Source organism: Rutilus rutilus (genome assembly GCF_951802725.1).
Source record: "Rutilus rutilus genome assembly, chromosome: 18".
Taxonomy (NCBI): Eukaryota; Metazoa; Chordata; class Actinopteri; order Cypriniformes; family Leuciscidae; genus Rutilus; species Rutilus rutilus.
Genome location: NC_140231.1, coordinates 34,212,923 through 34,228,354, shown reverse-complemented (window position 1 = coordinate 34,228,354; position 15,432 = coordinate 34,212,923). Strand labels below are relative to the sequence as shown.

The following is a 15,432-nucleotide window of genomic DNA, read 5'->3' as shown; positions in this document are numbered from 1 at the left end:
TGCTCTTTTCACACACAGACTGAACACAATGAAGCATTGCTTGGTGATTGGTTGAGCTAAACTGGTATTATCTAATTGTGTAGTTAAATTTAACAGCTGACAGATATTCAACATAATTCATGTGTGAGACAGTCTAACAGAAGGACGGACTAAACCAGTCAAATATCAACTGAGTTCTGCTCATATTTCATTACCATTTTCTAAACTATAGTGAATAAACTGAGATAATGTGATGTTGAAGGTGTCTGAATAAATTTAGGTTTGACTGTTCGTTCCTGAACAAAGTGAAACCAAAAAGACAAACAAAAAGGGATGTGAAATGTCATGTGTGTCAGTCGCAGAGAAGCATTATGATCGGTCCTTCGCTGTCCTCATGTTGCTCTGTTGTGAAGAAAATGCCACTGCAACAAAAGAGAAATAGAAAAGAGCAACACTATCGTGCTAATCATCATCATCATATTTCACATCTCTGCGTGTCTGTGTTTGGTTGCCACATACAAGTGAACACAACATGATCTATTTTTAGATGTATTTGACTCAGTAAATCATCAGACACGAGTTTACCTCAACAGACACACACTATCAGACCCTAAAACCCTCTAATGATCACAGCCAATCATTGATGACTCCAACATTTGGCACGTTTCCATTACAGTTTTGCGCAAAACTTGTGTGTTTTTTTTCTAAATGTCAACAAAACTACTGCGAAATGACAGCGTTTCCATTAATGGAAGGAGAAGTATGTGTGTTATCCAAGCATTAATGGTAAGGAACGACCCTAACACTGTGATCGGCTCATATCAGGTGTTTCTGGGTGTTTCTCCCTCAGATCTGCTTCCAGGTCTTGATTGTGGCATTTATTTGAGGTTTGAGAATCCATTATTCCTGTAAATCTTCTGTCTTTTATTAATTTAATAAAGATCTCTATCTCGTATTCTGTCCAAACACACCGCGTCGTCTACGTCAGCTGACCTGTAAATGCGCAAAAACTGTTTCCATTGCAGTTTTGTCTGTAAAACCTCAAGTGAGCGGAAAAACTTTGTGATAAATGGGAGTTTTTGCGCAATTGACGTGTTTCCACGTGTTAACACGGCTAGTGACGACAGCCAGCAACAAGACATACAAGATTACACAAGATTCAACTCACAGGTGTGTCCAAACTATAACACATATAACAATATCCTTCATCTCCAACATCTCCTTATCATTCACTTAGCACTACCTCACTGTTCATGTCCATTGTGTCTATCTTTGCATTTATATCTTATTTTGCATCCTATATTATGTCTTTGTTTGGGATATTTTTATCTATTCTCATTTACAGTGTGTCTATCTTGTTCAATTGTCCCTGATATTTATACACAAAGTTTACATGGTTTATAGTTATCCTGCTAAATCTGAAGTGTGTTTCGTTGTTTCTTTTAACAATAAAGATTTATCCTATCTATCCAGAGGCAAATGATGATCTGATCGAGGACTTCACAGGGAACTGTAGTGGAGCGAAACCTATGAAGCGCATGCATGTTCGTACCACTGATGAACAATCATAAGCTGCTTTTGTTCAGTAATCACGTTACATGACCTGAGGCTCAGATCTCGTACTGATGTTAAGATTACCACTAACCCCAAATCACCCCATAGTTTAGCTCACAACTGCACATGTACAGACAACATTAGGTAACGCTTTATTTTACAGTGTCCTTGTTACGTTACATGTACTTACCATAGTATTAACAGTAAAAGTATGCATAATTACATGCAACTAACCCTCAACCAAATCCTACCCTAACCCTATAGTAAGTACATGTAGTCAATTAATATTACTCAGTACTTAAATATATGTTTACACTGTAACAATGACACCTTAAAATAAAGTGTAGCCCAACATTATGACTGTTACCAATCATGTTTCTCAAACACCGTCTGTCATTGGTCGGTCAAACGAATAGCCCCGCCCCCAAACTCCCACGATTGGTTGAGACAGAAGATGACACGTCTGGCCGCTCAGATAAATGGACCAGTGTTGTGAAAGTGACTCCCAACACCGTAAACCTGAGCATCTGTACAGGATGGTTCGTGATGGTGGTTCACTAATACTCATCTTACAGGCTCACACACACAACAGATGAAATATGATCGCACAGCGTTACACAACACACACACACTGAGCATGCATTTCACCAGCGGTTGTGTGTATAAGTGTGACTTTACATCTGCTGCTGCCTTATGAGTTTAAATGAGTTATAAAGATGTGTGCAGAATATATGAATGATTTATAAAACGTCTATGTACAAGTCTTCCTAGATGTGTCCGTATTTATAAAAATCAGTTTAATTTAAGCATCAGTGTGCATCAACTCCACCTATTTCAGAAGAATTATGTGCGCTCATATGCAGACTTCATAATATTTGAATATTTCATAATCAGTGTTGGATTATTTTAATTACTGGTGTGCAAAAAGTTTGGTTGAATGCCCTTCAGATATTGTACAATTTTGAACATTTATACGACTTAAATTCTTATTTGTTCCTCACCTTTAACGTAGGATGAAATGAAATAGAATTTAGGACCAAATCTGGTGTTTATAAATGAGCCCGAAAACATAAAACACGTCTGAAATCATAACCATATTAGGGGTGTGTGTGGTCTAATCGAAGATAGCTCCAACAGAAGCGCTGTGTGTCTGTGCAACAAAATATCATCTAATTATGATCTCAATTTCATTCAATTTCATCTAATTATCGCCTTTTCATTTATAGTCCATTAAATGAGGAACCAGCGCTGGAAGAGACAAAACTAGAGATTAAAGGGTTTCAAACCAAGAAACGTTGCATGCAAACATGTATAGATAAAACATATTAGGGAAGGGACGGCATGAAAATTTCATATCACGATAATAGTTAGAAATTATCGTGATTATCAATATTATCACGGTTTTGTTAAAACGAGATGAAAGTGTTCAAAAATAACTGATGCTGACACTGAAAACATTTCAATATTTGAAAATCAACAAACAACAAATAAAACAAGCAGCTCTGTGCACTTTTTAAAGCAAGATTATATTCGGTGGCATTTCCGTCGTCAATAGCAACGCATTATCCATGTATCGCAACGGACGCGCGCTCTCGTTTCACTCAAATACAACTTTCGTCTTGCGTCGCCGTTTTTGATTGTATTGAAAATGAAATCAGAGTTGATTTATTGTTTACAGAGGTTGATAATATTGTTGTGATCATCTTGTCTGGTTGATTGTTCTGCACGCTGTACAAAATTAATTTATAAACGGGTAAGATTTAAAACATTAATCTCAATTCAATATGTCCCCGTAATTATGTGAAAGAAAAAAAGAAAACGGTGTAATAAGTGTACAATGAATATACATTAGTATCCCTTAAATGTCACTCTTAATAGTGTTTGAACTTGTTTGTTCGTCTTTGGCTCAAAGCCACCAATTGCTGCGAACTTCGCGGAAGTTTCACGTTTATTTCAAGTGAGTGAGATCAAATATTTCAACTCAAAACAACATTTTGTGCCCAATTATTTCCCAGACGTAGTTTTGGTATTGAGGTCAAAGTTAACTTGCGTTTGCTATAAAACAGTGGGTGATGGTCACACAAGACGACTCGGCAGATTTGAAGTGTTTCCCCCCTATTGTAATACCCATCCTCCATTAAGTTTCCCTCAGGACTTTTGTAAAAGCCAATATGACCACACCTCAGATCTGGTCCACGGTCACTGCCTTCCGCCATTCCTCCTCCAATAAAAGAAAAACAACATTGCGTCACACTGTTGCTGGCTGGACAGGATTTACAGTGAGTTATTAAAATCGCGATAATCAAACATGGTTTTAATGATAATTACATTTTAAACGATAATACTAACCGTCAGTACATTTTATCGTGGTTTATAGTGAACCCGGTAATCGTCCCATCCCTAAAACATACACAGGTCAAAATGGAAACCAGAGAGTTTTTGTGCATTTTCTGCAGTGATCTACATTTACGCTTATTCATTCAGCAAACGCTTTTATCCAAAGCAACTCATAAATGATGAATAAGGCAGAGCAAAAGCCGAAGGGAAACTCTGTGGAACGGACAAAAACATGGTAAAACATGTTGAACTGAGTGTGTACACTCCTACAAAAACACTGAACTTTAGAAATAAAAGCCGACTCCACTGAATTTATGAAAATAATCATTCGCTCATGTTGTTTTAAACCTGTATGACTGTTTCTTTCTGCTGTGGTACATTAAAAAATATATATATTTTGAGAATTTTTTTTGTTCAAATAATAAACAGTTCGATGGGGTTCGATGGTGTTTGGCTCCAAAGGTTCTTCAAAATATCTTCTAGCAGAAAGAAACAAAGTCACGCGCGAGTAAATGATGATTTCTGGGTGAAATATCCTTTTAATTCAGGTGACAGGAAGCAGATCAGGAAACACTTCAGCGTTAAAGACGAGACGGCAGTGTGTGTGTGTGTGTGTGTGTGTGTGTGCAAACGTGTTGAGGCCAGTCGCTTTGATATGCATGACTTCAGCACTACTGTCGACGAGTGAGTGTGTGTGTGTGTGTGTGTGTGTGTGTGTGTGTGTGTGTGTGTGTGTGTGTGTGAAGGTGGAGTCACACAGCTGGAGAGGAAGAGTTTGTTTTAAACACACACACACATTCCAGACACATTCCGTTGTTTCCCGGGACCGTCTGAGAAACTCCACACACTCCGTGCAGAACGGCGAGGAGTTAAATGGCAGGAAGGGCACAGGGAGCGGTGGGAAGTATATAGGATCACCTGGAAGTATTTTCCCAGGATTATCATCAGTCACAATCTATGCGTATATATTTGTAACATCAACAGAGTCTGCACAGTCTGTACAGCAGTAACACTCACTCACTCACTCAGGAACTGAAGGGAAACAATGAGCATTGTGTGTAAATATAAGAAAAATAAAAACAACACAAAGACACAAGAGCTTGTGTGATGCAGTCACAGTTAATAATAGAAGGACACACACGACCATTTCCACTATGAAACCGTGTCCAGGAAGTCCTGCTTTCTGTTCTGAGGCCCAACTCTCTTATTTATTTGGGTATAAAATAACAATAACAGAGTATTACACATGCTTTCTGTCTGTCTCTTTGCCTGCCTATCTATCTGTCTATATATCTGTCTATCTCTCTGTCTACCTGTCTATCTGTCTATGTATCTGTCTATCTGTCTATATATGTCTATCTCTCTGTCTGCCTGTCTCTCTGTCTGCCTGTCTATCTCTCTGTCTGTCTATATGTCTGTCTGTCTGTCTGTCTGTCTGTCTATCTGCCTGCCTGCCTATCTCTCTGTCTCTCCGCCTGTCTATCTCTCTGTCTGCCTGTCTATCTCTCTGACTGTCTCTCTCTGCCTGTCTGTCTGTCTGACTCTCTGTCTGCCTGTCTATCTCAAGATTCAAATAGCTTTATTGGCATGGTGAAAGAAATCTTTACATTGCCAAAGCATTCATAACACTATACAATACAAATAAATTAAAACCTGGCAGCCTCTCTCTCACACACACACACACACACACACACTCTCTCTCTCTCTCTCTCACACACACTCTCTCTCTCACACACACTCTCTCTCTCACACACACACACACACACTCTCTCTCTCTCTCTCTCTCACACACACACACACACACACACTCTCTCTCTCTCTCACACACACACACACACACACACTCTCTCTCTCTCACACACACTGAGAAGAGGATAGAGAGTGTCCCTGATGTTTAATTGGGGCAGGATGTCAAAAAAGTGGAGCTCTGTTTCCACTTGATTCTCTGTGCAGTGAGGGCTGTGAGTGAGTGAGTGTGTGTGTGTGTGTGTGTGTGTGTGTGTGTGTGTGTGTGTGTGTGTGTGTGTGTGTGTGTGTGTGTGTGTGTGTGTGTGTGTGTGTGTGTGTGTGTGTGTGTGTGTGTGTGTGTGTGTGTGTGGTGAGGACACAGTCGCTCTACTATCTATCTGCCTGTCTCTCTGTCGATCTCTCTCTCCGGACGGAGCGTCTGGGGTCTTCAGGACGACACACAGGTGAGAGTCTCTGACTTCAAACATCACCTCAACGTACAACACAACACAACACAACACAACACAACACAACACAACACAACACAACACCTCAAACTGAAACTCACACGAGATGTTGTGAACTCTGGGGGAATTTCTGCACTTTAACCATTGATCAACAACAGTCAAACCTCCTGACGGCGGTCAATAACACATCACACACACACACACACACACACACACACACACACACACTCAAAACAACAAATCCTGCCATTATCTATTATTTGCCTCTACTCATTTCACAATGTGTTTATTCAAACTCCTTCAAATCAGCACTATTTGTAAAAACAGATTTAATCTGTTATTAAAAGGTTTAAATGTGACAAACAAGCAAGACTCAATAAGTTCAAATGTATGAGATCGGTTAAAGTTAAACCAATAGGACGATTGATATGCTGACCGGCTTTATTTATTCATTCATTTATTAAGATGGATTGTATTTATTTTTGTTAATATGCTACATATGACATGATGTATACATACTGTACGTATTGTTTGTTTGTTTTATTATTTATATATACTATAGTAATGCTTTGGCAACATTGTGATACACAGTCATGCTAATAAAGCTCATTTGAAATAGAATTGATAAACCTGGTTATTGTGCATTTAATGCTATAACATAAATCTAGCACAAACCTTTCAATCTTGAGATTATCAGCCCTTTAAGCACTAGATTAAACAACTAGCATCATAACACTACTAGACACTCTACTCCAGATTAACTAATTAATAAACCCTTCTCAGGTTCAAACCTTCAGGTCATCAGTCCGCAACGGTAACCACTAAGCCACATCATTCATTATGAATACATGAACTCAAAGCCTCTGCTGTTTGTCTGTTCATTTTCACCTGAATGGACTCAGACGCTCGTGAGGTTCAAACCTACAAGTATCAGCAGCACAGAAGCTAATAACCACTAAACCACAGCACCCACATTAGACCTGGGTTTAGACTGTCTGGGTTATTTCTGACATTGAGGAACCAGATGTTCAATGTTGACAGGAACGAATGCATTATGGACTAGAACTCATAACCTTTGCGTAACCAGCCGAGATCATTTACCACTAAACCACAGCACCCAGAACTGCTGAATCCGACTCACACGAATCAACACTTTGGGATTTGAACCTGTACAGTTTGAGTAAGCAGACCTGAAACGTGATTCCTCTAGGGGTTCGAACCTACAACCACTGGGTTAAAGGGATACTCCACTTTTTTTGGAAATAGGCTAATTTTACAACTCCCCCAGAGTTTCGAATCCATTCAGCCGATCTCCGGGTCTGGCGGTACCACTTTTAGCATAGCTTAGCATAGATCATTGAATCGGACAGGACCATTAGCATCTCTCTCAAAAAAATGACCAAAGAGTTTCGATATTTTTCCTATTTAAAACTTGACTCTTCTGTAATTACATCATGTACTGGCTAGGAACTAGCCTATACTCTCACTCCTGCGTAATAATCAAGAAACTTTGCTGCCGTACCATGGGTCCAGCAGGCGTAATGATATGAGGCAGCGCCTGAAAATAGTCGACCCTATAGTCTACCGAGCTGGGGACTATTTTCAGGCGCTGCGTCATATTCATATCAGCCTAGAAAACCGCAACTTTTCATTTTCCGTCAGTCTTAGTACACGATGTAACTACAGAAGAGTCAAGTTTTAAATAGGAAAAAATATCGAAACTCTTTGGTCATTTTTTTGAGAGAGATGCTAATGGTCCTGTCCGATTCAATAGCTGCGTTTACATGGACACTTATAATCGGATTGACGGCTCAATCGGACTAAAAAACCTTCATGTAAACACCTTAATTGATCCGATTGAGCTCGATCCGAATGAAATTTCGATCGGATTGAAAGGGGTGGTTTATCCCTTTTGTAATCCGATCGAGAGAACATGTAAACACTTGATCGGATTGAAAACCGAAACTGAAAGGACTGCGCATGTGCGATGACGTTAAATAGCGTAATGACGTATGACGCGCGGAACGAGCTGTTCTTCCTGTTGAATAAAGTGTCATATTAATAAGTTTCCCGTCATTCTAAAATTCTCATTTCACTCGCGCGTCTGTGAAGTGAAGCTGGACAACGTCCCACCAGTCCTTGTTTTGGATTCTCATCCACAGACGTCTGGTTTTGGCCGCGGGGAGGGGCATTTTTACTGCGTGATAAATAAGCAGCACGGCAAAACGGTTAATGTGCTCTAAATTATGACCAGAGACGAATTAATATTACGTCTGCTGTTTAAAACAAATAAAGATCCAATAGAGGAGAATATTTATGCGCGAAAAAGCAGGAAACTCTGTATATTCGTGCAGTGTGCGCATGTCAAAACATCAGATCCGATTTGAAACTTGTGACATATAAACGCGCGCATCAACCCGATTACTTTATTTATCATTCATGTAAACACCTTGTTCGGATTCATCAGTCGGATTGATTTCATTCCGATTGTGTCCATGTAAACGCAGCTAATGATCTATGCTAAACTATGCTAAAAGTGGTACCGCCAGAGCCGGAGATCGGCTGAATGGATTCGAAAACGGTTTAACTCTGGGGGAGTTGTAAAATTAGCCCATTTCCAAAAAAAGTGGAGTATCCCTTTAACATTATAGTCCTGACCTTTAGACCACACACTTAAAGTGTTTCACTAGATTAACCAGGTCCTGAAAGATGACAGATCTTAGTCTTCAACCACTAGTTAACTCCACTAAACACTGTAGGATTAACTGGATCACTGAAATACCCAACATCCAGCATTTAAACCATTAACCCACTGGGATAAAGTCAATTTAAATTGTATTACCCTACTAAAGCCAATTACTCTACAATTACTATGAATAATCCCACACAGCAACATAGTGTTGGCCAGATGTGGGCCAGATGTGGGCCAACACTGTGTTGCTGTCTGGGATCCATTCTTAAGTTCGAACCTTTCCATCACCATCCCTGATCCTTTAACACTAAACCACATCACCCATCATTCCAGTACCTTGATGAGTTGGATGTACAATCTGTTTAAACCTAAAACCTTCAGGTTAGCAGCCACTTTAACCACTAAACCACACCAGCTTACCTTTAAAGACCTGATCTAGGGGAGTTTTGACATCTCTGGGATTCAAACCTACAACCTTCAGGTTACCCACTAAGCCACAGAACAAGCATTAAAACATCTAATGACTGAGTTATGCAAGAGTTTGATGTGTTTCTTACCCTGCTGAACCAGATGCTGATCTGGGTCTCGGACAGCACGGCTAGGAAGAAGCGTTGCGCGCTGGGCTCGACCAGAAAGGGCCGTTCGCCGCTCCGGAGCGGGCAGAGGAGCCTCCGCGGCCAGCCGCTCAGAAAATACATCACGATCCGGTGTTCTGACCCAAATCACTGCGACACCGGGGCTGGCAGACTCCCTCCAGCGGCCTCCATGCACCAGAACCGAACTACACTCACGGACTCGGTGCGTGTTTCAGTCAGGGATCATCTCGGCTGGATTCGGTGTGGGTTCGGATGATCTGAGTCCAAATTCCGCTTTATTTGGTTACTGCAATCGAGAATGTTTACATAAAAACCACGTAATGGAGCCACAGAAACGGAAGCGGGTCTCAGCTCGGTGTCGCGGGGGTTTGCGGTTCTCAGTGCGCGACTGGACCGCTGGACTCAGTTTTCCAAAGGGAAGTTTTGGAGCCGAATTTGTCCCATGAATCCTCCACCGTCGCCATCTTTAGTCTCTTATTTATCCTGATCAGCTCCGTGCTTCTGAACGCCTCGGAGCCGTGACGGTATTTACTCTGGCGGTCATGACGAGTTCTTCCGGTAGGGGGCGCGAGGCGGCCCGCAATACATTGAGGTTAACGGAAGACCGATTTAAACCTAGGATTTAAACCGAACTAGAGCGGGAATATTTTTAAACTGTCTATTCTGATTTTAAACGAACTAGAGCGGGAATATATTATAAACTGTCAAACAGAAATTCTAATACATGTCCGTAAAATCAATATTAAAATGTTCCTGTTAGTATTTTGACATTTGTTCTTGCTGTTATTTTCTCTGTCAGTCACAATTAAGAAATGTACATTTCTTCTTCAGCTAGATACGCATTTTTATATAGACTTAAAAATAATAATCGTTATGATTAAGCAAAGGGTTTTACTTACAAACTCAAAATACAGTCCTGAATTAAAGTCTGTTATATTCCCAATAGCGGATTAGCATCACGACCGGAAACGGTTCTGAACTCAAGTGTCTCGCGCGCTCTGGGTCTCGCTCGATTTCTGTTCTTCATGACGCATCAGAACATCTCGGCGTAATACGTCAGTTCCTCAGCGCTTGAATCAACACAATCCTCGGAGCTCGGGCGCCTCCTGCTGGTGGACATGAGCAATGCGATATATGTCCTACTTCTTAAAATTGCCATTCAGACAGACAGGAAAAATATTATATTTAATTATATATAGATATGATATATATTATAGCTATACTAAATAGCTCAAATGTATGGAAGCTTGTTTCCTCCACAGAGTGAAAAATAAAAAAGGAAATTGCGACTTTTTAATCTCACAATTTCGGCCTTTTTTTCCACACAATTGCGAGTTTACATCTCACAATTCTGACTTTTTATCTCAGAATTACGTGATATAAAGTCGTAATTGCAGGTTATAAAGTCAGAATTATGAGACAAACTCGCAATTGCGAGAAATATACTTGAAATTCTTGCTTTTTTTCTCAGAATTGCATGTTTATATCTCGCAATTCTGACTTTATAATACGCAATTGGGAGATATAAAGTCAGAATTGCATGATATAAAGTCGCAATTGCGTGTTATAAAGTCAGAATTGTGAGATATAAACTATTCTGAGGTAAAAAAAAAAAAAGTCCGTCTTTTTTTCCGTAGAATTGGACTTTATATCTCACAACTGAGAAAAGATGTCAGAATTGCGTGATATAAAGTCGCAATTGCGAGAAAAAAAGTCAGAATTGCGAGATGTAAGTCGCAATTATCTTGTAAAATGTTTTATTCTGTGGCGGAAACAAGCTTCCATAAAAATGTATATTATTAAAAACGAAACGTGTATTTTTTCCCTATTATTTCTTGAGAGTATCCCTGAGAAACATATTTAAAGTGTAGATTTTACTCGTCTTAGGCGGTAATAAAAACGAGTCATTTTAGTATCAGACATCTGCTTTGTTTTATTAGTTATTATAAAGATAGACCAGCCACAATTAAAATAATTCAACATTTATTTCATATGAAGTCTCATAAATTATACACAGAACTTTTGCAGTCAGTCCGAGTAGAAGATAAAAAGCCATAATTGAGAACAGCAGTGTGATGGAATGATAAAAACAGATTACCATTATTTTTATTAAACATTATTAAAGTATTTAATGTAAGTAATGTTTCTGACAGGAGTGGTGTGTGTGTGTGTGTGTGTGAGAGAGAGAGAGAGAGAGAGAGAGAGTGTGTGTGTGTGTGTGTGTGTGTGTGTGTGTGTGTGTGTGTGTGTGTGTGTGTGTGTGTATTCATATATTAGTTACTATAGTAAAGCTGCATTTAAAGCTGGAATTTACATGTTGTATCATATCTACACGTCTAAATGTCCTTCAGGAGCAGACTGAGGAAACATGACATCTGTCAGTCGGCCTTTTTATCGGCCACCGTCTTCGGTGCGTGTGCTGTGGATCCGTTCGCCGCTCCGTTACACTCATCCTGAGGGAAAGAAGAGGAAGAACAGAATGAAGGACCGCGACTGTGAGTCTGGTCATCAGCGTTCTCTGCAAGAGCTGTTAATAACTAATAATGTACCAGTTCATATTAGACCGAGTCCTGCTTTTGCACAGGTTAAGTCACATTTGAAAGCGTGGTTAGAGAGTCAGGTTCGTGATCACTGAATACTTTTGGGTTTTGTTATGGTTTTATAATTCTGGGGGATTTTTTACTGTCAAATAAAGAATTAAATAAAAAATGATTAGATCTGCTCAATCTCTGTCTCCAGAACTCACAGCTGATTTAAACACATTATTAATGATTAGCACTGTATTTTACAGTCCTGTTCCCATGATGTACTTGTTATAGTAATGACAATAACTGGGTGTGTACTAACCCTGAAGCTACTGTCCCCCTAAACCTAACCTTAACCCGTGTATTTAGCTCATATAACCCACAACTTTCCTGTAAATGCATGAACTGTAAAATAAAGTGCAACCTATACATTCAAAATGACATGAGAGTTAATAATACGTTTAATTTTTTGGGTGAATTATTCCTTTAAGACTCCACACTGTATTAATATTGATGTGTGTCATATATGAAGAAGTGTTGAGTGTGTGTACGCGTACAGCGCAGGGTGTGTGCGGCGGCTCCTTCACTGCACTCCTCCAGAAGCGAGAGATGAAGGGAGAGATGAAGGGATAGATGATCGGCTCCAGGAACCGCTTATACACCCACAGCAGGACAGGGATCACGATACAGGGAATACACACCATATCTGCAGATCTGAACACATCATTATTATTCATATCTGACAGAGAACTGAACACAGCACACATTATTATTATTATTAATATCTGACAGAGAACTGACCGCAGAACACATTATTAATTATTAATATAGTTATAATTAATAATGAATTAATATTAATATAACGGAGATTATTAATATCAGCTCTGTTCATATTTCAGCACATGTTACATACACGGCATTTCAAGGAATACCATAGTATACGTCCAAAAGCATGGTAGTGCTATAGATATTTACATTTATTTGAAACATTATGATGTTTATATGACCAGATCAGTGTGTTAGCTCGATGATAACCGCTGTCTGCCTGTTTATAGACATACATCTGTTATATAAAGAAACACGCACACTCCAGTCTAATCTACTTATCATATATAAGAGCAGCAGATCATATATTTAATTCAAATCTACACTAAACGCAGTAAAAGTGTGTAAAACTCACCTTGTTGTGCGGAAGCTAAAGTAATATGTTGTAATGCTGAATGACGCGGAGTGTATGTGTGTGTGTGTGTGTGTGTGACGCTGATGATGTCACTGCTGCCACCCAGCGGCGCGGAGGAGCAACAACACAAACAAATCTCCGTCAACTTTAGCATTACTTTAGTGATAATGTCATGAAAGACCTCGTTAAACTTATTTTATTGAACACTTTACCTCAGATTTTAATCATTTGGGGTCCATAAAGGCACTACATGTGCTAATATATATAATAAAACGTTGAATTAAATTGTACGGTGTACCTTTTTCATTATCATTGTCAAGATAATTGCAACATTTTTATCATCATTTGCTGATGTGAATATATCATGTCATTATACAGTGTTTCCAACGAAATCTAGCATTTTTTATTTTAGGTATCTGGGAGACATATGGAACAAATGTGACACAAAATGTCATAATTATGAGATAAAAAGTGGAAATGACTGTCATTGACATTTTATACATTTCAACTTCGTGTCAAATTCGACCTTGTACATCATAGTTTGGACTTTTTATGTCATAATTTATTTACAAAGGCATGATTTTTTTTTCCTTATTGTGATGGCTTCCATAGATAGGCTACATTTGCATTACATACATTTACATTAATTTTTTTATCCAAAGCAACTTGATCATAACAGCCACCATATGTCTCAAGTACTCTATAAAAAGTGGTAATCTGGTACCTTAAAGAGCTAATTTTACCCAATTTAGCTCCTGAAATTAGTTTTGTTCGTATATTGACCCGTTTGGGTTCATTACAGTAGTTAATATTTAAGATGTCATTTTTAGGTTACTCTTAATGTCAGTGTATAAGTATAATCAGAAGTACGATTCAGAAAAGGACTTATAAAAACACATGAGTACAAAATAAAATACAAAACGTATGCCTTTCAGAAAGTCTTTTTAATTGTATTTTCTTATAAATCCACAGGAAAAAGGCGTCATTTATATACAAAACTGTACAATTATTTGTGCAGTCTGAATATAGAAATCTAACAGCTGGACAGATGCAGAAGACAATAAACAGTCTGTGTTCATCGATCAAAGTTTTATAGTTTATACACTGATGAAGGCAAGATCTGCATCATTTAACACCTGAAAGGCTGAAAAGACACAAAATGCATTTAAAGCACATTACATTCACACTGAAGCTCACAGATTCAGTCTCAGCTCGGATACAGACACTATCATTTGAACTCGGGATCAAATATTAAATTTCACTGTGTGATTTTTCCATTGATGTCCAAAGTGAATCAAACTCATCAAGTGCAATTTTTTCATGTTTGGCACATCGGTATCATGACAAAGAAATCATAAAACTCAAATAAAATGGCTCAGAGATTGAAACAAGAAACAGTGCGTTAAACGTGCAGCTTTAGAATTACATTTAATATGGTGTATTTTAGTGCTACGTGATTGATAATACACACCTGCAGAGACGATAAGAGGTTATTATGTTATGATTTTGCACCAAAGCATCTAGTTGAAGGAAAGCCAGTACAAACATGAAACTGTAACATATCGAAACACCCATTTGTGATCCTCTAAACGATGAAAATATACAGATTGAACCTTTTAAAAATACTTATTTTCATACTTCAGAAGAGATTCTGAAATATTAGTCCAGTAACACTATTCAATCTCACTGCAATCTTGCTCTGTCTAATAATACTTACAGATCTTCATTTCATAACAATAAACCTTGAAATCATCTAAAATACATCAGACATTTGTCTGCGTTCAGTGTTTGAGGATCAAAGTTTACATTTACATCAAATCAACAAATATTAGATCATTAAACCTTAACTTTAGTATATGACACGTCTCTGTAAGGCACAGTGATGTCACCTGTTCATTGAAATAAAAAGACGCAAAATGAACAAAACAAACATTTCTAAGAAGGCACAGCAGGTTCAGTCGCGTATGGCTCGTTCACACTGGATGTTTTATTGTCTATGTACACGTGTGTGAGACACAGTCTTTGGCTGCTGGTGTTGCACCATAAGCTTGCCATGTCAAAGTAAAACTACCAGGTGTTTCTGAACGCACGTCCTGTGTGAACCGACCATTTAGTAACACAAATATAAAGTTGCTTTTGTTTGGCCTTCAGAAGTTGTGAAAGTCAGTCAACATAGTGTCTAATTGTTAAAGGTGCTGCAAGTGATTTCAGGAGCTTTACCGACTTCAACCGCACACGCCCTCTCTGTGATAAACCCCGCCCACTGACATACACAACCCTGTCAAACCCCGCCCACTGACACACCCACACCCGGATAAACCCCACCCACTGACACACCCACACCCTGTCAAACCCTGCCCACTGACACACACAC

General features: G+C 38.9%; 2 protein-coding genes across 2 annotated transcripts in view; both read right to left on the bottom strand.

The window, feature by feature from the left end:
* Nucleotides 1-9,876, bottom strand: part of ric1 (RIC1 homolog, RAB6A GEF complex partner 1) — a 66,677-nt gene extending 56,801 nt beyond the window's left edge. The window contains exon 1 of the mRNA XM_084387227.1: nt 9,315-9,876. Coding sequence (XP_084243353.1) covers nt 9,315-9,455 — 141 coding nt within the window. The 5' untranslated portion in view covers nt 9,456-9,876. The remainder of the gene's footprint in view (nt 1-9,314) is intronic.
* Nucleotides 9,877-13,987: 4,111 nt separating this feature from the next.
* The window catches only part of LOC311277076 (lysosome membrane protein 2-like), a 42,973-nt gene continuing 41,528 nt past the window's right edge, over nt 13,988-15,432 (bottom strand). Inside the window, exon 14 of the transcript XR_014625159.1 lies at nt 13,988-15,419. The gene's annotated coding sequence lies outside the window, so the exon portion shown is untranslated. The remainder of the gene's footprint in view (nt 15,420-15,432) is intronic.